The sequence below is a fragment of the Sebastes fasciatus genome, chromosome 21 (genome assembly GCF_043250625.1).
Source record: "Sebastes fasciatus isolate fSebFas1 chromosome 21, fSebFas1.pri, whole genome shotgun sequence".
Taxonomy (NCBI): domain Eukaryota; kingdom Metazoa; phylum Chordata; class Actinopteri; order Perciformes; family Sebastidae; genus Sebastes; species Sebastes fasciatus.
Window position 1 is genome coordinate 14005614 of NC_133815.1, and position 25886 is coordinate 14031499.

The 25886-nt window shown below is 41.8% G+C and overlaps 2 protein-coding genes across 2 annotated transcripts; both read right to left on the minus strand.

The window, feature by feature from the left end:
- Positions 1 to 882: 882 nt before the first annotated feature.
- Positions 883 to 4148, minus strand: ndufb4 (NADH:ubiquinone oxidoreductase subunit B4). The gene is made up of 3 exons (XM_074621426.1): positions 3935 to 4148; positions 2076 to 2219; positions 883 to 1034 (listed from the first exon to the last, which is right to left on the minus strand). The coding sequence occupies exons 1-3, from the start codon at positions 4109 to 4111 to the stop codon at positions 972 to 974; spliced, it is 384 nt and encodes a 127-aa protein (XP_074477527.1). The 5' UTR covers positions 4112 to 4148; the 3' UTR covers positions 883 to 971.
- A 12357-nt stretch (positions 4149 to 16505) lies between these two features.
- LOC141759437 (uncharacterized) lies at positions 16506 to 21460 on the minus strand. The gene is made up of 6 exons (XM_074621504.1): positions 21167 to 21460; positions 19462 to 19509; positions 17816 to 17926; positions 17380 to 17496; positions 17050 to 17124; positions 16506 to 16965 (listed from the first exon to the last, which is right to left on the minus strand). The coding sequence occupies exons 1-6, from the start codon at positions 21287 to 21289 to the stop codon at positions 16894 to 16896; spliced, it is 546 nt and encodes a 181-aa protein (XP_074477605.1). The 5' UTR covers positions 21290 to 21460; the 3' UTR covers positions 16506 to 16893.
- Positions 21461 to 25886: the final 4426 nt, after the last annotated feature.

Sequence of the window (25886 nt, forward strand, 5' to 3'; positions counted from 1 at the left end):
TGTAATGTTAGAAGTAAAACTCACAACTAGGCTGCATAAATAGTTTCTGTACAAACAACTTTACAAGTCTGTCAACTGCTGAACATACATGCATTTTCTCCTGCTTTACTTTTAGAGTTTGGAAATTAAATACACCATGAAATAGACACTTTAATATCCTGGAATACTGAATCCTAAAGTGACACTGAGATTTTTTTTTAAAAACACATTCTATCTTACCATTAAAAAGTCAAACTCATAAGCAATAGAAGGCAATACACTCACAGGTTTTGCTGATACATTGGTCTGGTATGACCAGTAGTTTATGGCGTCTAATGTTGTCAAACTTTAGATAAATATTCCTGTAGAACAGACTCACTGACTATGTTTACATGCACACTAATGTTCCAAATTTGATACGGGTCATGTAAACAGCTAAGTAGGAATATTGTCTTTTTCAAAATAAGGGCAAAAACAGGAATATTTTGTGCATGTAAACATAGTCACTAAGTCATTTTACTGACTTGGATATTCTTTTGTACTTGTGCCACAGTTATCCTAAATTCACTATTATCCCCAAATTGTCACTTTTGGCCACAGTGGATGTTCAGCAAAAATTACAGTCTCGCTTTAAACTGTGACTTGCTCAAGGGCACCTCAGTGATCATTGATGATGAAGATAAGTGTCTCTTTTTACTTTTCCTGTGCAGATTTTGATGTATGTGGCGAGGGATATTAGCAGGTGTCAGCAACGTTTTCACTTGCAACTAAAATGTTATTTCAATCTCTCTGATGTGAGCCTCACTGCCCCAGTGTCTACTGGTTGTGCACACGTTCACAATGTTATGTATTTTTCCAACCATTCACACTTTTGCCACACCAAAACAATCAAAACAACATGACTGTTTTTGACAATATAATTTTATTCGGTTAATAATAATTACACGCACTGGCATCACTAGAACATGAAGGAGGTCTTTAAACAACAGAGCTCAGGATGACAAACTGAACTTGCGCTCGATGGTTCCAGCCTTAATCTGATCCTCCTTCCTATCCTGTAAAACAGACGACGAAACAGATGATGGGTTAATATCGTTTCCATGGCAACAAAGTCATATAACCCTCTTCACCTTCTGGACATTTTCTCAACTGCATGTTTCATGAGTGAGCATTTTGTGATTGTCAAGCAGTAATTTTCATCCCAGTGGGAAAAAGGCAGGCGAACATGATAGGCCCAGCGGTGTAACAATTGCACCAAATTCTCAATGGAATTTCTATTGGCGAGGATTTAGAAGGTGAATCTCCATGACAATGGGGGGGAAATGAAAGCAGGCAGCATTTCAAATGAAGCATTCATTTCTAATGTGAATGGAACTGTGACAAAAGAAATCCAGATCAACTGCGCACCTACAAAAGGAAAAATGAGTCTAAATCCCCAACTAAAAAGCTTTTCAGATCTATGATGCCATTCATGACTCAATTTTATGATTATTTTAGACAAAACTATTCTTGTAAATGGCATTATCAGTGTATTAGATTGACTAGTAAAACTGATATTAGTGCTGCAACATGGTAAAATTACCTTGTGTTTTCTCATGCCAGTACTGTGTTGTTCACTGCATTATATCATGTAAAATCACTGACGTTTTGACCACCAGTTTGGCACTGAGTATTGTTAAAAGCAGACAGACGCAAAGAAAAGAAGACACCGGCAGCACAGTGGCATTCATTGAGAGAAAGGACTTTAACCTGCAACAATATGTGGGCATATATTCTTATCTTTTTTCTGTTTTTCCTTTATCCTATTTTGGTTCTAGTCTATCAGTCTTGCTCTTTATAAAGCCTAAAGAAGCTCGGTGGGCTGAAACTGTGAATAAAGGGTTCTCTAAATGATCAATATTTGGGCCTATGCTTGCTGTAGTTTTGGTTCTGTGTTCAGACATTAACACGTGCCACTAAATCTGTAGTAAATGGACTTTAGTTATGCCAAAAGATGGTGTAGTTCTTAAACCAGCTGCTTAAGGATAACGGTGATTCGTGCCATTAATTTAACATGGTAGTCAAGCAAAGAGAGGTCAGTGCATCTTGTCTCGTACCCTGTCTGTCTTGAAGACGTAGTAAAGGACGAAGAGAGGCACAACTCCGATCATGGCACCCAGCAGAGATGTCTTAAATGTGGGCCTGAATGTTGCGTAGGGGTTGGCGCGTGCATACACCCAGCGGGTCAGGGCAGGGTCTTCCTGTAACGACAGAAGTATGCAATGAAGTCAAACAATTATTTACTACATCAAACACAACAAGAGTATAACATATAGTATGACGCCATGATAATACAACACCGTTGGCATCTCTTTGTTGGAAAGCTTTACAATATGTACAACACCCTCTATCCTGAAGCCTTTTATTGTCATTGGGAAAACACAAAAGAGAGAAACCTCAGGATAAGCAACCCAGGAGGGATCCCTCTGCCAGGACAGACCTTGACCATGGAGTACATTTTGACATGTCATGATAAAAGAAAATGTACTGGTGTAAATAATAAAATTCATGATGGCTGAATTCCATTAAGCTGCTTTGGTTTTCTGGGTCCTGGTATTGTGCATGCTTACTGTCACATTGTTATAGCTTACTGGGACACTTGGCTACACTTGGGAGAGAGGAGGATGATGGCTAAGCTGTCATCCATGATGGAGAATGACTCCCACCCCATGCAGGACACCATCTCAGCACTGGAGAGCTCATTCAGCGACAAGCTGTTCCACCCAAAGTGTGTGAAGGAGCTCTATCTATCGCAGGTCCTTCCTTCCTGCAGCTGTCAGACTCCACAACCAGCACTGCTCCCAGTAGACCACTTACACACCAAAAAACTGACAATAACCTGATATTTCCAGGTGGAATTTCATTCATTCATTCATTCTCACTGTGCAATATCATTTTCCACTTGTGCAATTTTGTTAATAGTCTGTTTATTGTCAATACTGTATATACTGCTCCTATTTTTATACTTCCTTCTGTTTAAATGGTTCATATCTTGTTACACTTTGTTAAGCCCTTTTTTTACTGTGTTGAAGCTGATGCATCTTGTTTTCGGCACTATCCCCTTTGCTGATGTACACTGCAAATTTCCCCACTGAGAGACTAATAAAGGAATATCTTATCTTGTCTTAAAAACTGAGCCATCGTTAATATCATTATTAGTAACGCCTGTGCTTCTCCTACTATGATAAAGTCAAAATAAATGACATTTACAAGCACATGTATTAGTAAATATTTGGTGTATGTTGGTGTTAGATGGGATGGGACGAGTGGACTGCTGCAAGAGACAGACAGATATGTAGCACTTAATCTCAAATGGTACTTTATGAATGTCTTTTTGTTGTGCTTTAACTCTGTATGTCTCTGGCACATGGTACAACAGTGTAACCACTTCACAAGAGAGAAGATTAACATTGACAATGAGTATACTGAGCAACTTTATATACTGTAGTATGTTGTTTTTATGAGATGTGTATATGACCACATGAATTCCCCCTTGTGGGATAATAAAGTTGACCTTTGACCTTTGACCTTTGGGATGGGACATATTGTGGACTACTGCAAGAGACAGACAGGTATGTTGCACACTTAATCTCAAATGGTACTTTATGAATGTCTTTTGTTGTGCGTTTACTCTGTATGTCTCTGGCACATGGTACAACAGTGTAGCACTTCACAAGAAAGAAGATTGACAATGAGTATAATGAGTAAACAGCAATGTTATATACTGTAGTTCAGTTGTTTGTTATAAAATAAAACCATCCTAATAATATGACTTCCTTCCTGTGCAATATCAACACAACATGCACATGAATATGCGACTATAAACTCTATAATAACGTTACTCTTTATGTAAAACTGGGTTCATGCTACTGTTAGCAGGTAGCCATTCTCAAGGGTGACATTGCTAGTGACTCACAATGATCTCTTTCCTGTGCGGGTTGTTGAGTTGTGTCTGATACTGCCTCTTTAGATTCGCTCGTAGCGCTGCTCTGTCTTCTTCTGCACGTCGCTGCTCCGGCCCGAGGTTGAAATACTCATTTGGGTCTAGTGTTTTTGGCCGAGAAGCCAAGGGCGCCTCTCGGTAGTCCGCCATGACTCTTGTTTGATGGTGATGATGACGGGACGAAACGGGAAGTCGTGAAATCTCGCGTTGATTGTGCGGAATCGTCACTAGTGATGGGAATTCCAGGCTCTTTTTAGTGAGCCAGATCATTTGGCTCAGCTCAACCAAAGAAGAAGAGCCGGCTCTTTCGGCTCCCAAACGGCTCTTCGTTTTACCACTTCTGCCTTTTATAATTCAGCCAAATTAAGCGCTGTTTTGACCAATGATTAATGTGTGTGCACATATATCACTTAAAGGGACTATTTGTAACTTTCTGAAATGCTTGTTAACAGCGACACCTGTGGCGAAAGTCAGCATCAGGCTCGCGCTTGCTCGCTCTAAATATACCTGAACGAGCATCGCTCAACACAGTGAGGCGACACACGTCAGCTAAAACCACAATATCACTCTATATTTCACCTGCTTGGCAGTAATGTTAGCTGACCAGACGAAGGTCTCTCCATGAATCACTGCTGATCCTGGTGTTGGCTTTTCCTGCTTTAGTAAAAGCGGGTCAGTGCCGGGGCTGAAGCAGGAAGAGAAACGTTATTGCCTCCCGACTGCACCCGCAGAAAGACACCGGCACCCGGTCGGTGACGGTAACGTTTCTCGCTGCGGAGCCCCGTCACTTCACAAGACACGGGAAACCTCTGTTGGTCTGGAGGAGCTGCAGCATTTATTTCTGCACAAACGTCCACTAGATATTCTTAGAGCTAAACTAACTCTCCTGCAGTGTGTAGCGAGCGCGCGTTCACGTCTAGAGGTGGAGCGAGGACGCGAGAACGCGCGCGGTGTGTGAGTGAAGGCAGGCAGAGGAGGAGTGACTTCAGCCACACGCGAGCGCACATATATGTGAGCGCGCATGTGTCCCGACCCGGTACATTTATACGCTTAAAAAGTTACAAACAGTCCCTTTAAAAGAGCCGGCTCTTTGAACCGGCTCGTTCGCGACCAACACATCACTAATCATCACCATAGCAACATCAAACTTTCTCTATAGCTTGTATGAAACAATGAACGCAACTAAGAAAAAACAAGAAAAGGAGGAGAGTGATGATGACTTTCAGTATGAAGAAGTGTCTCTGGGAGAGGACTGGAGTTTGATAGAAGGAGAGGAAGATTTGGAGGCGACGGTGAAGGCTATCCAAGACCGAGCAGAGGCCACATCAGCTGCTGCTGCTGCTGCAGACACCTCCATCACACACCAACCTGAAGCAGTGGATGACTTTTTACGCAACTTTCTCTTCCACATGTGCATGACAGAAACACTGGACTGTTTCCAGACTGAGTGGACGGAGATGGTGCAGAAAGGGCAGGTAGATGCAGAGCTTGTGGGGGTGGTACCGGACGTGTACACTGGGACCCAGAGACTGCACAGCGAGCTGAGAAACGTGCAGCGAGAAGGAGAGGAGTACAGCCAGGCAGCAGCTGCAGGAGCTGAGACTCTGGAGAGGATCCGGAGAGACAGAGACCAACACCGGCTGCAACACAAGCGTGTCATCCAGGAGAAAAACAGACTCATCGAGGAGATGAGGAAGCTCAAAGTGCACTGCGACAACTACGAGCCTGCAGTGAAGCGGATGAATGAGAAATACCAGGCAGTTTTAAAGCAGACCAGCATGCAGGTGACTTTGGAGAGACCCCAAAACACTACCCCTCTCTGCGGGGATGAAGAAGAAGAAGAAGGAGCCAAAGGCACAACCCATCCAGTGATCCAACCAAGACCTCCTCCTACATCTGCAAATAGTCCAAGGAGTCAGACTAGGGTGAAATGTTTTTTGAAATAAATGTTTTGTCTCACATAACTTTCCTTATTTAAGCGTTATTGTAGCCTACAGCACAGTTTTGAAGTACCAACACTTCACTGAAGTATATTTAGTAAACTTTCTGGTTTTATTGTACAGCAGTTCAGAAGGAAATGTACTTCACTGCACTAGATTTACTCAACGTTGTCATACATCAATCAATCAATCAACATTGATTTGTATAGCCCTTTACAATAACCAAAAGGTACCCAAAGTGCTTTACATTCAAGAAATAACAGGAATAAAAACATAACATAACACGCTGTGTTGTTGAGGACGTTTGATTGACAGAAAGCGCTGACCAATCAGAGCAGAGTGGGAGGAGACAGGCTGTGAATCAGGGGTTTTCAGACAGAGGCTGAATTAGGCTCTGAGGCAGGCAGACTCAGGCTGCAGTATGAGAAGAATAAAGGTTTTTTTGAACATTGCAGCATGTAAACATGTTCTAGTGCAACATTAAAATACATCTATGAACCTGGAAATGAGCATAATATGAGACCTACAGAGCTACAGACACAGAAATCAGCACTTTTGGAAATGGGCTGAAACAGAGGTTATAGAGACATGCTGGAATGCATGATCTGATTGTTTTTTAAAAAAAAAAACTTCAGAGACATGGTTTGGAGGTGTCTGAGACCTATAATAACTAGTTTAAATGGAGTATAATATATGACCTTTAACCTTGAACCATATGATCAGCCACTTTGTCATTTGCTCTGTTGTTGAAGTTCAGACATGTTGCACTGTAGAATATAACCACAAGAGGGCAGTCTCTAGCAAGCTTTGGTCACACTATACCACAGGGTTAATATCAACCAACTGCAGCTCCAAGCTAGACCAGAGAAACAGCAGGAATCTGCTGAGCTGCACTCAAAGATAAACCAGTAAAGTACCAGTGTCATTCCTGCTCATATTAGGGCTCATGTTTCCTTTTGACAACCACAGCAATGCTACCACTTGTCAGCATGGGTTTGGGCACTACATACAGTAATATTATAGAGTATATTCAGCACAATTTCAACTTAAGCTATGTGCACTGACACTACACTAGAATCCTCATGCAAAGATCACATTTTTGCATGACATTTTTTAGGGTATTTACCTAGATGGTCAGAACAAGAAATCCTTGTATTGGCACAGTGCAATATCACTTTCCTACATTCATTTATATTTAGTTTTGTGAGAGTTTATGGCAAGGAAACTGTTGTACTTTTTATTACACCAGGGTGATAGAATTTAAAGGTCCCATATCATGCTCATTTTCAGGTTCATACTTGTATTTTGTGTTTTTTACAAGAACATGTATTACTGTAATGTTAAAAAAAACTTAATATTTTTCTCATACTGTCTGCCTGAATATGCCTGCATATACCCTCTGTCTGAAATGCTCCGTTTTACCGCATTTCAACAGAATTGCAAAGGAATCATGTTGCTAGGCAACGGTTTGGGTCCATGTTAACTTCCTGTCAGCTGATGTCATGGCGCCTTCAGATGGGGTCGTGTTTACCGGGTTCACGAGAAGAGTCCATATGAACGCCCCCCTAATGTGGTATTCATGACTTTGTTAATGGAAAGTTTTAGTCGTACTTTGTTTTTCTTCGTAATTTTATAATATGTCTGAGGAAAATGTTGATTTTCCCAACTGACTAATTATTTTTCCTCTGTCATTATGCCTTTTCATTTCCCGCATTATGTTACCTACTTGCTAGCTTGCTAAATTGTTAGCCTCTGTGGCTTCTAGACGCCGACAGTAATGTTAATTTTGCCGTTGCTTAGCAGCGGTGTTCTCATGACTTAATCACTTGAACGCCAAACATATGTGTACACGACTTCCCATGTTGTAAACACGGGCTCACGAGTTTCATTTGAAGGCACCATCACTCACATACACTGCAACTGGGAATAAATAAAATGTGATAAAATATGAAATCAATGTTTGTTTAAAACAGTGAAATGGTCTATATATATTTTTAGATTTGTGACATCACAAATGGACAGAAATCCTGACGGCTTGTTTCAAAGGCACATTTTCTGAATACGGGCTGTGTGTATTTCTCCATGGATTGAGTGTTTCAATACACAGTATTTATATAGCACTTAAACCTGCTTTATGATAGAAAAGACATGGAAATCTTACTTTTTACAATATGGGACCTTTAAGTAAAGCTGAACTGTCATATAGCCGGTTCACAAATATCTCAGTGGCTTATGTATTATGCTATACATAGATAAAACTTCTCACACAGAACTTCTTTTTCTCCCTCTTCTTACGCTTCATACTCGAATTATAGAATGGAGAGATGCTGAGAGAGCTCTTTGATCCGGAGAGGCCCCAGTACGTGTGACCAAATGATTTATTGTCCTCTCAGGACCTCTAAAAAGCGCCAACCACTCTGCAGTTTTGAAACATCCATTTATGACTTCAAAATTCAATCTGAGACCACACTCCCGGGCCAATCTCTCTCACTCTCCATAATGTTCAGAGAGACATTTAGTCTCATATTAAATATTAATATCTTTCTGCCCTGGCTGGCACCCGGCAGACCTCCTGGACTTGGAGTTGAACTTTGGGAAGTTTCTGAGCTGTGGGCACAATAGCAACAAAAAGTCTTTTCTTATCCCATTTTTTCTTTTCTTTCTTTGCCCATCTTTCCACAGAACATTTGGTTTTCTTTATCGTACATCGGTGATGCTGACAGACGTTTATTTGGATGCACTCACTGTGCAAAGCTTTTGACAGATAATAAAGAGATAAAGGTGTGGTATACAGTAGACATGGAGGCAGACTGAGAGAACGGGAAGGAAAAGGCTTGGAGGATTTCTATCAGCAGTCTGTGCTACCTTGCAAGACTTAATCACTCCCAGTAATCAGAAGTCATTTTGTGCTGTTTTTGGTCTTTTTTTAAATGACTTCTACATGCGAGCGTGGCTCGGAAAGTGGAAGCAGGTTTCATTTCCGACCACAAGCTAAAAGTTCTCCTTATTCTTCACCAAAGGGCCCCTGAAGTGGTTTGTAGACTTAGACAATGACCTAATGTGTTATGCTGCTCTTTGGTGCTTATTCATAATATTTCCTGGCCCAGAGACTCCATTACTCTGCTGCCCTTGAGGAATGCATCTAAGGAATGTAATGTTCCCATCCACCCTTGTTTTCATCTACAGTTTATAAGTGTGCCAGTTAAGAGCCTTTGTAAATTTCACAAATGGTTATGAAGTCAATGAGGTGGTGGCCGGAGGCTGGCTATTTCCAGCCAACATTTTGTGCCTCCCAAGCCCATAATACCCTTTCCATCCTGCCCACCTCCAACATGGTTGTCTTCCACAGCCTTTATAAGAAGTTTTCAACTTCGTGGCTCCATCTTAAACGCCTCGGGTTGATTGTAATTCCTCCCCCGCCTGCCCGACTCCCTGCGCTGCCCCCTCAGCTCCTCTCTCCACTGACAGCCCTGTCCACTTCACGGCCTGCGACGACCTTTGTGTCATAACAAAGAGAAAGGAGAATGAGAGGGAGAGCCCACTTGGCTCAGGGTGAACCAAACCTGCCTCGCATCCCTTTATCTCTCTCCCTCTGTTACTAAATCCTTTGTCCTGTTTATGCAACTGAATTACAGCAGGCTTTGAATTGTGATTGATCGAGAGTAGCCTAGTTAGCAGCCATATATATGATGTGTTGGATCCTTATTCCTCCAGATATATTTTAAAGAAATGCCGCTCGCTCAATTCATCAATTCTCTCTGCCACCCTATTCTAATCCATATCTGTGAAATTGATTCACCCTGTCTGAGAGTATTCCCTTCTTAATAAATCAGCTTTCCACAGACCTATATATTGGGCAGCGGGTCAAACTCAGCAATATTTTCTGCTTTAATGTACTGAGCAGGGCAGAGATGGGGCCGTGGCAGTGACTCAGCAGGCATCCATCATCTTCAAGGAGAGCTATACGCCGACGAATTGCCCAGAGATGGAATTGACAAAATCTTGCATTTTTTTCTTTCAGCTATCTCAACGCCCGGCTTTTACGTCAATTTTCAGATTTCTCTGGCAATATTCGCTCCACAGCTAAAGGGATTTATTGCCTGTGAATTCCTAATAGTGAAGGGTGTGGGGACTCTTGATGCCTGGGCTGTCAAGATTGGTATCCAGCGTGTTGTCGTTGGCTCGCGAACACCTTGTAAAAACCAATTTTGGTCAAGATTGTAATTTCTTTGCTTCTAATGGGTTTAGGAAAGTCTTCAGAAACCCCTTTTAAAATACATTAGCTGAACTCAAAAATGCAGAGTGGTCAAGTTTAAACCAACACTGTTTTTTCCTCAGTTCTTGACATTTTATGATGAGTGATTTTCCAATCATAGCCAGTGTTGGATTTTCGAAACCAGGCAAAGTGGGTCACTGCCTTGAGGCCCCAGAAGCCCCTGGTCAATCCATATCAGTTGATTAAACATAAGTTTGACATTTTGGGAAATGCGCTTATTTGCTTTCTCGCCAACAGTTGCATGAGAAGATTGATACCACTTTCATGTCTGTACAGTAAATATGAAGCGGAAGTCAGGAGAATGTTAGCTTAGCTTAGCAACCTCCAGTTCTGAAAAGTGAAGTCAATGCGGATGTCGATATCAACAAACCCATTGGACCCAAGACCCCTGCATTCACAACATGGGCGTTTCAGTTATAACAAATCCACCCTCACAGCTTAGATCTGCGAGGTCTCTTGCCGCCACCCATCAGAGGGGAAATGGTCTGTTTAGTGATGTGAACAGATAGGAAATACTTAACTGTCTTGCACTCAAGCAAGTGCATTTGTGTCTCAGCCTAAATGTTTTTTTTTCGATACACAACCAGTGGGCTACCTCCGTATCTAAGAAGTGAAGCCAAAGTAAAAGTGCCTTAAACTTGCATTCTTTCTAATAGCCAGCAGGGGGCGACTCCTCTGGTTGCAAAAAGAAGTCTGACTGTATAGAAGTCTATGAGAAAATGACCCTACTTCTCCCTTGATTTATTACCTCAGTAAACATTGTACACATACGTTTATGGTCTCAATTGCTAGTTTCAAGTCTTCTTCAATACAGCATGATGTTCATTTAGTAAATTACGGTCTCATTTAGAGTCAAATAGACCATAAAGTAGGGTATGCTTTAAGGCGTGGCTACCTTGTAATTGACCGTTGATTGACTGTATTGCCTGATCTGGGAGTTGTCTGTGTTGTTGTCTTACAACTTTAACCCTTTCACAGTTTTTTTTCAGTTCATGAAAGTAAACTGTAAGATTTTGGTCGCCTAAAAATGTCTTATTCAGCATTCGGTTGTACTTATCTCCACCCTCTCGTGTCACTTCTGGTTGCAAAAAAACAAGATGGTGACAGACAAAATGCCGAACTCGAGGCTTCAAAACGGCAGTCCACAAACCAATGGGTGACGTCACGGTGACTACGTCCACTTTTTATATACCGTCTATGGTTCTAGCTTCATATTTAGCAATTCCTTTAAACCAACACTGACGTTTCTTAATTCCTGACATTTGATAATGCAGGGTCATTTGTATCCAATGGAAACCATGAGCAACGTCATAGTAGTCTATTTAGGCCTACTGTATATTGGCAATGTGCAGCCTTCTAGCAACAAGGTACACGACTGTATGACTGTAGCATCAACATTATGTAGTTTATGGATATCATTAGAGACTGTGACTACAAAGTTTGATCTAAATTAGATTTCAACAGTGTCAGAGACATTGTTTTTAGTGACAAAATGAAGGGATTGTAGGTGGCAGACTGCCTCTGGATGTGCAGACGAAGGCTTTGTTTATAATAAGAAGCTGACAGAGCCCGGAAAAGTCAATGAATTCTGCATTGGCCCATAAATAACCCTCCCGCTGCCATATACATGTTGAAAGGTCAGCAGGCTGATATATTGAGCTGACATCACAACGGCGTTACTGAGGACTTACACATATCACACATGCATCTCTGTTCCTCTCTCGCTCTCTTTCTGCCTTTCTACTAATTAGGGCCAGAGCGATGTGACAGGGCTGGGCCGCTGTGACAGCAGTTAGAGGAAGTCTTGACAAGCAGAGTTAGGGAGGCTGTTTGGGGGAGGTGATGTCAGGCCGGAGAGGAGTGACACGAGGTGAGGGAAGACAGCCAACGCCCTGTATCTGAAGTGATGGGAAGTGGCAGGAGATGAAGGGAAGGAGCCAAATTCAGCCTGAAAGCGTGGTCGTAGTCTGAGGTCAGTGGGTACAGAGAATAGACGAGGAGAACCACTCTAGGAATACTGAGCAGGGAATACCTTGTCCATCATACTTCACAGAAAGTCTGCAGTCGCTACAAAACTTTCTTTACTTTTACGGCCTGATGCGATGAAGTTAAAAGGGTGAAAAACATGAACTGTCAGTCTATCATACAGGTTGTAAACAAGCCAATAGTTTAGCCAGATTATCTGAATCACTTATTTGGAGGTAAAAACCAAAAGTGAGCAAACCTGAAACATTGGTAATAATCCTTCATTGTGCAGGAAACTGTGTGCATGCACAAGTAGGTCAAACAAAGAACCAAGAAGTCTGTAAACAGTGAAAGATGTTGACAACAGTTTGGCCATTTTACCATAAATGTTCTCTTTCAAATAAATTTGGCTAAGCCTGATAATCAGACATTGCCATTTTGTTTTCATGAGCCTGTCATTGTGTTAGCCAATTTGACAATCCCGCCAGTAGTGAGTGATCCCGCCAACATCATTTTTTAAAATTTTGTTTTATTTTTAATTTGTCAGTGTTCACATAGTACAAACAGATGACATATTATACAAACAAATGTGTAACCAAATATGCAGACATTAACACAAGAAAGATAGAGTTAAATCTTTTGCCTCCTTGTATTTGGTTTTCATCTTTTTCTCATGGGTGTCATTGCCCTGGGTCCCCCCAGACCTTTAGGAGGGAGCCTGTCATTTTCTGTCAATACAAAAGCTGAAGTGGTTGTTAGGAGCAGTTTTAGCCAACTTTTATTTAACATTAAAGCTTCAGTGAGCAGAAAGTTTTTTGGTCATCATTGCGCAAAAATTCCATAATAACCTTTCAGCATATTGTATTTCAAATGTTCTGAGAGATAACTAGACTTCTGCACCTCCACATGCCTCTGTTTTCAGGCTTTAAAAAATCTAGCCTGTGACGGGAGACTTTGGCCAATCCAGGTCATTTCAGAGAGAGAGCGTTCCTATTGGCTGTGCTCCGGCTGGTGGGCGGTGCTTTGTATTTACTCAACAGATCTCAATATGGCTGCCGAGTCACAAACTTTCTCATTTTATAGCTAAACAGAACACTACAAGATGTTTCTTTGAAGATAACAGAATCATTGATTTATTGATTCATATTTGATCAGCGCTGCCTAGTTCGGAGTTCACAAATGATTGACAGCTGCTCCAGCTCGGCTTTGATTTGTTGTTTTCCTCCGGTCTGTGAAATGTTGCAGATGCCATTAGGAGCACCGGAGGACACCGGAGGACACATAGATACATGATTTTTTTTCAGATTACCTGTCACATGCAGGATATAGTGACCGTTTAATAAGAATAACTTTTTTTAATCATATTTGCTCCATTTCTACCCACTGCAGCTTTAATCAAAGAAATATGCTACAATTTTGGGGAATACGCTTCTTATCAAGAATTAGCGAAGAACATTGATTGTACTCTCATGTCTGTATACTAAATATGAAGTTCCTACTAGCGGTTGTACAGATTGTACGGATTAAACAGACGAGATACAATGTGTTAATTAGGGAGCTTTGGAGGTGCTGGTGGGCAGATTTTTGTTACCTTTGAACAGAGCCAGTTTCCAGTCTTTGTGACAAGCTATTGCCAAATAAGCAAATTTCCCAAAAAGTGAAATGAATGTAGCTAGCTATGTCTCAGTGGCAGACTCAGCCTGTCTGAGGGGCACAGGCGAAAGAAATAAAAGGGGCACCAGCACACAGAAAGTTTTCTAGCATGTAGGGCAGCCTATATGGCACTGCACCATGTTTTTTCCATTTTAAGGCCACCCATTGGTGCACTGCATCATGTTTTCTCTACTGGAAGGGCACCCTAGAGGGCAATTTATCTAATTTTCTCCTCTGGAAGACGTAGAGGGCAATTTATCATGTTTTATCTACCATAGAGGCATCCGTGAAGGCAATTTTGCTGCGTTTCTTTTGAACATGGGAGTTGCCCCTCCCTTAGCAGTGATTGATTAATCATTTTTCTAGACGGGCACAGCAGACCTATTGCTGAACAACTCAGAGATGTGGCCGGTGATTTAGAAGTGTGGAACCAGGCAATGTTAGGGGTTTGTGTAAAACCTGTATAATCATCTGACTGCTAGTATTTCTTGCCCCATCAGATTTTTTTTTTTTAAGCTCTTTGCCATTTTCCCTGATTTCAGCAATTACTCCATTGTGGTGAGTCAATTTTATCACCAAAGCTACAAAAAGACCCAGTTTGTAATAAACTGGAATTATCCTTTAAATAGAACAACACTGTAATTCACATTGTGATGAAAGTAAGACAAGACACAGAGTCAAGTTTTTCATTACAGGATGGTTTTCCAAAATATTAGTGTAGTTCCTGACTCAGGGTTGATACTATCTTACGATAAACTTGTTACCCCCTGCTGACGTAGAACTTGTTTTTGACTGTTCCCACATTGCATGTTGTTTAGGGATGAGACGCTACTGTCAACAGAAACTAATACTTACGCCGTGGTTTCCGCCGCTTGAAGAGGATGTTGAGTGTAAGCCACTAACTACATACGAACCTGAAGCTTTTATGGGAAATTGTCACATATCTCTCTGCTTGCGCCATTTCCTACTACCACAATCCTATAGATTGAAGGCTTCCAAATGATTTCCTTAGTAGTGATTATCATCAGCTTTGTTCTCAAGGGTATGACTGAACCCAAAGCAGAGTGGAAACAATGCCACACACCATTACGCAACCGCAATGACTTGAAACAAGCTATAAGGATTCCCTTTGTGTTGACCACACACAGTGACACATGCTCAGATAGACGCCTGAACTTTAATTGAACATTTACATCACCAGAGGAAATGGGTTTGTATGGTTGATTTGTATTTATAACTTGTCTGTGCACAGTAATATTGGTTTTTGGGATGGATCTGTTTGTGTGCACTGTCTGCAACTCGGACACTTTTGCCTCGTTCCATCAACTGGGAGTTTTCCCATGATGCATTAGCCCAAGGGTACAGTCAGTTAGTGATAACCTGCTGGCAGCTGTCACAGGAGTGTATGTGTGAGATGATGACAGAGAAGCGAGCTGAGACAGTTTCTCTTGTTGCCTCTAAATAGGAATAATAAGCTCTTGGTTCTTATCAGAGCATCGCTGTTTTCCGAGAAATCCGAATGGCATCCTGCGGTTGTTTGTCACCAAGACGACACCAAGACAGTTCACAATCCAGGTTATCTGACGACTTTGTCAACAGCTCAGGACCTTACACGTGTCCATATTCTCCGCAGAGCGAGCTGCTGAAGCATATTCTGCATCAATTATGTGCTTCGGGGAAAATGCCAAGTTTATAAATAACATTTTGTCGGGTTATTTTCTTTTCCCTTTGCTCTCTGTTTGTGTCTATAAAACCATAAAAATGAGACTGAGCGCCGGATACCTACGTCATGAGCCGAGGGGCTTTGATCAGTAAATGAGCGGAGGATGAGTCATCCTATTCATTTAGATTGCCTTACACTTTTACACAGGCTTTTTTCCTCATCAGATTGCCTCATACTCTGGATTTTCTGGTGGCATCACTTTGGGTGGGCACCGAGTGCAATTTTAGGTGTCATTTTTGGCTGCTTTTTTATTTTTTAACCCAACATGCAATCATCACACTACAGCACTGTTTTTTTTCTGAGTTGTGACAGGTGATTTTTTTCATCTGTAAATAGGTAGAGACCCAGATGCAGATGCAGCCCACAAAGATGAGATTTTGTGCACACATTTACGTCAGTGTCCTGCAGAAATACTCAAATGAACCTTCTGGTCCAGACCATACTGCGTTTCCATTCCTGGCCAAATGAATTAAAAATGACACAAGATATTTAAATAGACAAAGTTTGACTCCTGAAACAGATGGTCTGGACTACATTTAGATTTTCTTTCGCTCTCTCTCTCTCTCTCTCTCTCTCTCTCACACACACACACACACACACACACACACACAGGCTATAATGCCCTTGGCTGCTGTAATGTAAATGAATTAGGGCCTTTTATAGAAAAGAGGTTCCTGCTGGTTTATCCTGCTGCCATCTTTGCCAACCACGCACCATACATGTAACACTTGCCATCAGTAATTGGGGACTTAGCGGCGTTTCAACCCCACGATACTTAATTTTATGAATCCGTCATAGGCAGTTTCACAGACCCTTGAGTGGGAAATGTAACGTGTCATTCTGGGAAAGAGAGAGGGGAAAGACTGAGCTGCTACTGTTATACAATTTCTCAATGGAGCTCAGAGTGTAAAACTATTATCCAATTTTATAAAGAGGGCTCCAGTGGAGCATAAAGCGCTTAATGTTTAAAGACGCTCACACCATATGTCTCGACTAAACTTTTATTGAAATATGATACAACACAAGAAATATTTCTGCAAAAATATACCCCCAATCTTCATAAGGAATCTCTGATTAAATAGGTTACAACAAAATGGCATAATATTAATATGGGATCATTTGTGATTTTATAACATGCAGGAATATATTAGAAACTTAAAATAGTATATAAAAAGTATCCGTAAGTGCAGACTGGCTGATAAAAGTAAGCTTACAGTTTAAACAGTAATGGACAAAAGTCAATATTACCAAATAAACAGAAGTTCTTATTCCAAATGTCCGATTTTCACACCAATCTTCAGTTTGTGTTTACATGTTTTTTGGGGAAAATTCTGACACGTTTGTACTGTGCACACCCCTTTGCCAAAAGAGCATTTTATTTCGCAGCACTCCTCTTCCGTATGCTTCTTTTGGGTCTGTCGTCCTGTCCGTCATTCTGTGGATCTCCCTGCAGAGCACAGAACACATCATGTACATATTCATCAAATATATAGTATGTTTGTGTGTAGGAAAGTAAAATATGATGACTAACCAGGACAGAGAAAGCTCCAGAATTTGAATTCCTCTTGCGTGGCTCGCCCTTCACCTGTCTTCTAACTCTAGTCACCTGGAAGTGAAACAGAAGAGGGATGGTTCTTAACATTTCCTGTGAGGACATCAATTTATTTCAGCAAAGAGATTATGATGAACGTTCTCCAGTGCAAAAGTGAAAGGACATTGTCTGAATGAGCCATGTCAACGAACAAATTACAGACCAAAGTGATCCAATAAAACCAAGTAAGGTGGCCTTATAACTCTGCCTGCACATCCGGCCTCTTTGCCCCAGCTGTTCCTCTGCTCGGGGGTTGCCATGGAGACTCACCTGTAGGGGGGTGGATGTCTTGTCGTTGCTAAGGAGGGAGAAGGAGCCGACGCGGGATTTACGCTTGGTCTTTTTCTTATTCGCAGCTTGAGCCAAGTGTCGCCTGGACCTATCAGCCTAAGACACCATAGACACAGGGATTAGTGTACATTGATACATCCTGTGTGCTCTCTTAGAAGCCACTCAATTAGAATTTGGAAAACACACAATTCCCAGCCCAGATTGTTGAACATTACGTGATCAATTTCGTGGACAAATAATGTGGTTTCTGTTGAATCATTTCTGTATTTCAGCACATACAGATGATTCAGTATGACTAAAGCTTCCCTGGACCTTTTGGCAGCAGCAGCCACCGCTGTAAACCAGTCCCCCATCTTCCCCCGCATTTGGTTTTTGCTCACTCTGACTCCGGTGTGACTAACAAGAAGTGGTTTACCTGGATGAGAGTGTTAGGGAAGCCTTTGACGGAGACAGACCCAGGCAGGCTGGACTGGCTCAGGTGGGTGGGACCCCTCCGCTCCAACTGTCTCTTACGTCTGAACAAAACCTACAAGGGTGAGACAGTCACAACCACATCCACAAACCACAGAGGGAAACAACAACTTCTGCACGTCGCCCTGTGTGGGAGTCTTTATGTGAGGTAGATACTGAGTGGAGCACATTGTCTTAGTTTCTCATCCTGTCCTTGTCACAGTTAGGCAGTCAAACTCCAACGTTAAGGGGAGGAAACTGCAAAATGATTATTGTCAGTGGCTCCACCATTTCCTGCATTTCTCATTGATCTGCACATAAACGAAGCACTGCTATCGATCCACTCGTTTTCCTAATAAATGGACTGTCACTTTGAGAAACAACAGGTTTCAGTTTGCCAATTAGGACTTTTGTGGTAAATTTATAACGGTGCCGCAGGGCCTTAACTCCATCGATGCTTATTTCCCCCTTCCAAGTTATAGAAGTGTGGAAATAAAAAGATTGTTTCCAGTATTGGATAATAACTTTCTCTTTTTCCATTCTGTTGAAAACAAATAACTCTAGCTACAAAATATTTGCCCCGCAATCATTTGCGCCGCCATTTAAAGTGCTTACAGTGATTGCCGTTGACCTACATTTTGATGATTGTTTTAGTTTTCATTGTGGAACGAGCTTTGTGGAGTGTTTGAGAAGTCGCTGCGGCACAACAGCTGTTCAGTTTGGAGTTGAGGGATGATTGCAATATGCAGATGTTATTGTAGGGATGCACGCACACATTGATAGTGTGTGTAAGGGACTTCAGAAACTTGTGTTTAGCTTCTATTGTCAGATAGCTTTGTCACAATCACATGATCATGACCATCGCCACTTGTATCAGAAATATAGTTGACTAATTATTCAGTTTGCATAGATTAAAGGTACAATGTGTAGGATTTGGCGGCATCTAGTGGCAACAAACTGACTACTCACTCCTCCCTTTCCAAGACTGTGGTACCGTGAGTCGCCGAGTACAATATCGCGGTAACGCCGTTGACCTCGCTCAGAGGCCATCCTTACCATAATAACACTAGTTTAGGAGTAACGGAAGTCACACGGCGGCTAGTAGCACCACGGTTTTGCACTCTGCGGCTCACGTTACCGCAGTTTCATAAGTGTGTCGAAGAACTACGGTGGCCTTCAGGTAGCGTAAAAACGCCAGAAGGCCCAGTTTGTGTTTACCGTGTTCACGAGAAGAGTCCATATAAACGCCCCTCCTTCTTGTGCTGGTGACGTGTTTGGTGACGTTGTCAGAAATGGCGAAGGCCATGGAAGTAAATTTTTCTGTACATTATAAGTTAATATCTTGTAATTTTACACTGTTCCTTAAACATAACTGTGTTTTGTGTTCAATCACAACCAACCTCTCCTTTCCACACCACTTAGTTCCCCTCTATTTTTTTGTATATGCCTCATCTTTCTAGTACCATGATGTCTTTTCCCTTATCTTATTTCTGCTGTGTCGTTCCTATGACCATGCACCAGACTCTGTCATGGTAAAACCTGCTCTGAACTGGAGAGCAGGAACTAAAAGAATCAGACTGGAGTAGTGTAGGAGTAAGTGGTGGCACATACCAATTCTTCAGTTAAGGGTAGCGCCCTCTGCTGCTTCTGATCATCATACTGAGGAGAGGAAGAGGAGAGGATCAAGAGTCAACACTGATGTTGTTGATATTCTTACACTGCAGCATAATTCAGTACATATAACACTAGCTACTGATTGAAATTCTGGCCTGTGCTTTGTTAGTTATTATTGTGTTATTGTTATTAATGATTATGTGACCTTTTAGTAATCTGGTCCTTAGTTTCACTGTATGAAAATAGACTCAGACAAACCAGGACATATTGTCCTATCTAATAAAAAGTGTCACAATTTATGTCATTACTTGACAAAACAAATAATTCTTCAGCACCCAAGTCATCACATTACTGGCTGGGTATTTTTTGTGCGTGTGTGTGTGTAGGATATTAAGCTAAATTCAGCCTCCATCAAAACCTGCCACAATCCATCTGGCTTTCTGCTGTTGCGCACATTATGTGTTGACGAGTCCCACAAATTACTCATTTAATGTGTTCCGTTAGAAACACAAGTGACCTCTGTGGAAAACTCAAGTAAACTAAACCAAATGTAGCCTCTTTAAAAAGATGCTCCATCGGTTATTAGTTAGTCCCCACCACATTTGAAGGTCACAATTGCGCTCGCTGTAATTACAACACAAAATAACTGCTGCAGAAAAACACATATGTGGCACAAACTCCCTCAGATGGAACAGAATTCCCAGCGAAAAACTCTCTTTCATGTCTGGGTGGAAATCCTCCTCACCCCTCGCAGCTGTCCAACCCGTTGTCCAGATGAGGGTGATTACTTTGGATAGAACACGAGGAACGTCCACAGAAAAATGCTGACCACAAGTTTAAAGTATAACAGCCGCTAGCCACATGAAAAAGCCCAAAAAAGGGAGCTGAAAGGTTTTGTTCCACAGAGGGGTATATTTTTGGTGCGGTGGCTGTAAAAACCATTACAATGAGACTTTGTTTCTGTTAGAAAAAAAAAGTATATGTCTCCACAGGTCAGGGTTTAGACTGTACACGTCTGCTGCCACCCTGACACACACTTGACCACTATTATCGTCACAGCCGAAGGAGTCAGAGTGAAGTTACATTCCAACAGAGTTACAGGCTTCCTTTGACCCAAGCTACTGCATAAACACTGACCACACTATGTCTGAGCAAAATCACTATGCTTCTGGGCATTTAAACCTAAATTGTAAAAGATCATTATTCTTTTTCATGAATTATACTGATTGTTAAGGTGCATCCTAAATGATTTCCCTTATTACATCTATGTAAATCACATGGAGGAAATGTTGGAAGCAGATGAGTTAAACACTGATTTTTAAGCTTTGAGTCAACAGAGATGTGGGTTGTACAAAAAGAGGCAGAAATTCCTCAAATATTTTGTAAATTCACTGTAATTTTCAACATTTTTTAGAATTAAAAGCATAACTTTAGAGATGCAGCTCCACATTTCACTGCCAGCTTGCATTACATAAAGTGCTCTGTGGCATCCTTGCTGGAGAAAATGCTGATTCTTTTCACTTTCATTTGAGAGAAGGGTTAGTTATTATGTAGTTTGGTCCAGCAAACAACATTTTAATAGACTCAAACAGGCTGCACTTACCCCTGTAGTGTCACAACAACACAGATGATACATAATGAACACCTTCGGACACCACTGTCCTTGCCTAACTATCACATCCATCAGCAGTGCGTCTCTTACCTGTCCGTCTGCGGTCTGTCCGCTGACACACAGCTCTCCCTGTGTTACTCCCGAGCAGCCAAGGGTGTATGACAGCAGGCTCGCCTGCAGGCAGAGTACGCACAGCCAGATAGTAAACCCCATGATCCAGGCAGGAACTCCAAGTGTTCCCAGCCCCTGTCAGCTCCCTGCTTTATACTCTCGGCTCTGCTAATGGGGAACAGATGCAGGGGAACGGGAAGGCCATGCCAGCTTCACGCAGACAAACAGCCCACCACAAGCCTGTGCTCTACGCCAGCCAGTGGCCTGCGGTCCTGCAGAAACATGTCAGACATCTATGAGGGGCCTCCCCCTTTTAAAAACTGCCCCCCCCCCGCACCACTAACCCTTCTCAAAGAGGAGGACATTTTCCACTTATGCCTGCATTGTAGCTCCTGCCAAAGTGTGTGTGTGCCTCTGTGTGTAAATCAGAGAAAGCACAGAGAGAGAGGAAACTTGTGTTGTCAGACCTCTCTACATAACAAATGAAAAATTGGTGGTTTGGTTCTTGTAATGTCTCGAAGAAATCCTGCATTATGCAGCGAATTAGTCTCCTGGCTCAGCGTAGATGAATCTCTTTCCTTGTGCTTTCAAAATGTATACGTACAGCGGCTGTTTATGCAGTTCAGCGCTGATCCAAACACTTCAGTAAGCCTTTTTTAGAATTACAGTAATTACTCCCTCAGCAGTGGAATATACAGCCGCTATCAACACCGTCAATCCATCTTTCAGCTCGCAGACTTGTGTTGACTGAACACTGGCAAAGGATTGTCAGATGCGGAAAAAAACCCCATTACAAGTCTATTAGGGAAATGATCATTTGGGGAAGAAAAACCTGAACTCAGAAACTTTATTTTCTCCTTAAATTGTACAGTATGTTTTACATTACCTGGAATGCACGCTGAGCGGGTTATACAGCCTACCTCTGTGGGAGTTTATATGGCCTTTAAAACAGCACACCATAAAGAATGCATCTCCTAATGGGGCATGATATAGATGAATAGGCACCCTGTCTCAAGGTGTATTACAGGATGGAAAGAGTGAGTGAGTGGGAGCGAGAGAGACGGGAATCTGCTGGTCTAATGTCTTCAAGCCTCAGGCTCTGGGTCACAGAGGAATTGTCTCCCGCTAGGATTGGAAACATGCGCTGCTGTGAAAATTGTGGAAATTAAATGAGTTTCATTTCCTGTCCAAGACAAGCCCATATATATATATATACCACTTCCTTGCCCTGTAGCATATCAGTGAAAGATGTTGCTTCTTACTCAACAAACTTGAAAAAAAGATTGTGAAAGCATCTCTGGCAATTTCCCAGTGAGTCACAGCTTTGAGTGGGGAGAATGAACGATGGTTATTCATCTTCATCCCCCAGCTCCCAATCTCCTCCTTCTTTTCTCTTCTGAGATATGTTCGATTGTTGTTGTAAACTTGAGCGAGACCACTGGCTAGACTGCTAATGATGTGAATTCATGAAAGGGATGTTTAGTCAGGAGACAAAGGAAGGGACGAGTGAAAAATGACCTAAAAAAAACAGCAAACACTGCTTTACTTGGCAGCCGATCCAAAACGGACTCTACCAAGTGGACCAACCCGATCTCATGGGAAGGTCGCCATTTTACTGGACAGACCAAGCAATTCATTTCACTACTGTCAGTCCTATTAAGAATCACAGTCTGTACTTAAGTTTAACAAAACATCAGATGACTTCTTGTAAGACATGCTGAAATCATGTTACCAAGGTTACAAGTTTGCATTAACCTCTCACAAACCACAATGTGGCCGTGTAAAGAGACTGTAATCGCAGCGAGGGAGAGTTATTTCATACCCCAAATCCCTGTTAGTCACTCTACACTTTCAAGTTTAAAGTAACTTTTTAATGCATCTCACTGTGTAAAATTGCTATGCAGAACCGCTCTCAGTATTTGCCCCCCCCTGCTACACTATGGGGAGGTGTCATTCATCAGCGGCTGCTTTGAGCAGCTGTCAATGTGTTTTGGGATGATGCCCTATACGACTAGCAGCTGTTGACCTTGTGAAAAAAAAACCTTTTTTTTTTTCATTGCTCGCTGTCTGCTCTGACCAGAGATGAGAAGACAGGTAATTTGCGACATAAATACTTGTAGAAATGTGTTTGTGTCTGCGTGTGAGGTAGAAGCAACAAAGCTGTCTGGCAGCAGAATGACAGACGAGAGAAAACAGGAAATGTGATTTAGGAAACAACATCTGGATTAGGAGACATGACTCATAAAGTAATGGATGTTTTGGATTATGTAATTGAAACATCGGCTCTCTTACGGCCCTATTTGTTAAAGGGTTGGTTCACCCAAATTACAGAGGAACTTTGGCTCACTTTACTCTTCTGGTACTGTATCTATTCATGCAGATAGTTTTGGTTTTATTTGCCCAGATTTTGCGTTGTGGCGCTGAAAGCAATGCTAAAAGATATTCAACAGGATTGTGTCTTTCCAGATGTTGTCCCTGTTACTCATACAATCCATATACTACACTGTGAACTATTTTTTCATCAGGACTATTTCTTTGGCAGAAAATATTCTTTATGGAAACTATTAACATAGTGGGATTAGGGGTAAATTAAAATATTTGTTTAGTTAAAATGACTAATCTGACCTGTTAAAACTGTTAAAGGGGCTAAATACAAAATTGGGAGCATTTCTATTGCCTCTCAACAGCTCTCAACACTGTGCTTCCCTGATGACGACGCCGGTCGGGACGGTGTTATCTGCTGCAACTACCGTATGAGAGACATGCAGAGCGGCGGCCATGAGCTAGCCAGTGTGGCACAAAGCACGGCGAAGCTTCAGAAGAAGACTTCATTCTCTGCTCAGGTAAACATTACTCCACTACATCTTTACATAGCACATACTATAGTTGTTTGATGCTATATTAATACTCTGGATATTGAATCGAAGGTCGTAGGTTCAATCCCCCGGACCGGCAGGATAAATCTGGGTGGGAAAGTGAAAACCGGCACTTGAGGTGCCCTTGAGCAAGGCCCTTAACCACAGCCGCTCCAGTGGAGCTGCTCAGTGGCCAGCAGAACAGACTGTGGTTGTACTGGGCAGGTGTGAATGAGTAACTGTGTCAATGTGTATGTTCCTGAAAAAGAGGAAGAGTGAGTCAGTGAACCTCCCCCTGAATAAATAAAGGTAAAAAAGTAAAAAAAATATGCCTACCAGCACCTCTAGAATGACATACTACATGTTAGTGAGCTTTAGAGGTGCAGGTGGATTTTTAACGCTAGCAAGATAGCGTAAAAGTCGCGTAAGTGACGTCTTTATTCATGGCGCAATTCAAACAGGATCAAAAAAATATTTGTCTCTCGCCGTTGACTACCGTTCATATTTTTTAATGAATATTTTTTTAAATAAGGTCCCATGGGGTCCAACGGAAGGGGCGGGACTTCAGCTCTCTATATGCACTACTCTGCGAATTTGCTTCTAGTTGTGTCTTTCCATTTACTTTGTAGCCTATGCAGTCAAGTTGCCTCTAAAATGTATTTCACATTCTGTCCGAACACACAGTAAGAAAACCAATCAAAGAAACAAAGACAATCCATCTTTGATTTGGAGAAAGTCATGTATTCTCCCCATCACATATAAAATAATTGTGTTGCATCTCAGCTCAGTGCTTTATAGAACAATGTTGCTTTAAATGAAAAACTACCCTTAGCTCTACATATGTAGCCTATTTGCTTCCAGATGAAATGAACCACTGACACAACAGTAAATTAGCCTACTTGTGCATCGAGGGGAAATTTGTCCAAACAGGCCTCCGTTTGGCAACCCAAACTCAGTCATGCTCCAAATAACACTTGTCTCTGTGTTATTCAATTGCAGATATTGTGTTTGGCAGAACAGAATGTGTGGGATGGGTAAGGCGTGAACATTGTGTGTATTATGTCGGGTCATGTAACCTCTGGATGAAACTAATGTCTGCCCCTTTCACTCTGGACAGCCTTTAAGGTCTGATTACAAATCAATACTCCTCTACAGCACATTGTCCTCTTCTCTTTCTATGCAGCTGCTTTAGTAACAGCAATGTGAAAGGTGCGAGCGAGAGAAAAAGCAGCGAGGCTTTCAATCCTCTCATGTGGAAACAGCAGAGGAAGCCAAGGACGACGCTGAGGAAAAACAGTACGTCTGTGCTGCAATTTGTGTGTTTGTCATTGAACAAAGAGGGATTATTGCCTGGCCTCTTACATTTCACTTTCCGTTTATGTGTCCTTGGCTGTTTGGGCATTAGCACACAGACGAGCGCCCATTTGACTCAAAGTGAATCTTAAATATATCATCTACTGACAGTATTTGTCTTTAATCTCACATCTGATGGCCGCCACAGAATTTCACTGAATAAAAAGGCACTCAGCCATCACAGCACTCATTTTCCCAAACCAGACAGATGAAATATGGCTTTATTCCAAATGCAGTCCTTTAGATCCGTCTACAGATAACCATAACTTATCAATTTAGACATCAAAGCGCCCAGGAAGAGAAAACATTCTAGTCTGTAGATAATCAATTAAATCATAACTCACTGTGGCTGGGGGCGCTGCGGAGACGTGCCGTCTCAAGAGAGTCAACACACAAATATCTTTAAAAAAGTGGGAAAAGTAGGCCAAGTGCATGTTGAAACATTTGCTGTTAAGCAGTAGCTAGTTTCATAACGCATCTTCAATTTTTGA

Excerpts from the sequence above, each read along its gene's own strand:
- ndufb4 (XM_074621426.1), bottom strand. The coding sequence starts at position 4,111 with ATGGCGGACTACCGAGAGGCGCCCTTGGCTTCTCGGCCAAAAACACTA. Across the intron at positions 2,220-3,934 it reads CGCACAGGAAAGAGATCATT|GAAGACCCTGCCCTGACCCG; the intron begins GTGAGTCACTAG and ends CTGTCGTTACAG. Across the intron at positions 1,035-2,075 it reads ACGTCTTCAAGACAGACAGG|GATAGGAAGGAGGATCAGAT; the intron begins GTACGAGACAAG and ends TCTGTTTTACAG.
- LOC141759437 (XM_074621504.1), bottom strand. The coding sequence starts at position 21,289 with ATGGGGTTTACTATCTGGCTGTGCGTACTCTGCCTGCAGGCGAGCCTG. Across the intron at positions 17,927-19,461 it reads TACCCTTAACTGAAGAATTG|GTTTTGTTCAGACGTAAGAG; the intron begins GTATGTGCCACC and ends TCACCCTTGTAG. Across the intron at positions 17,497-17,815 it reads TCCCTAACACTCTCATCCAG|GCTGATAGGTCCAGGCGACA; the intron begins GTAAACCACTTC and ends ATGGTGTCTTAG.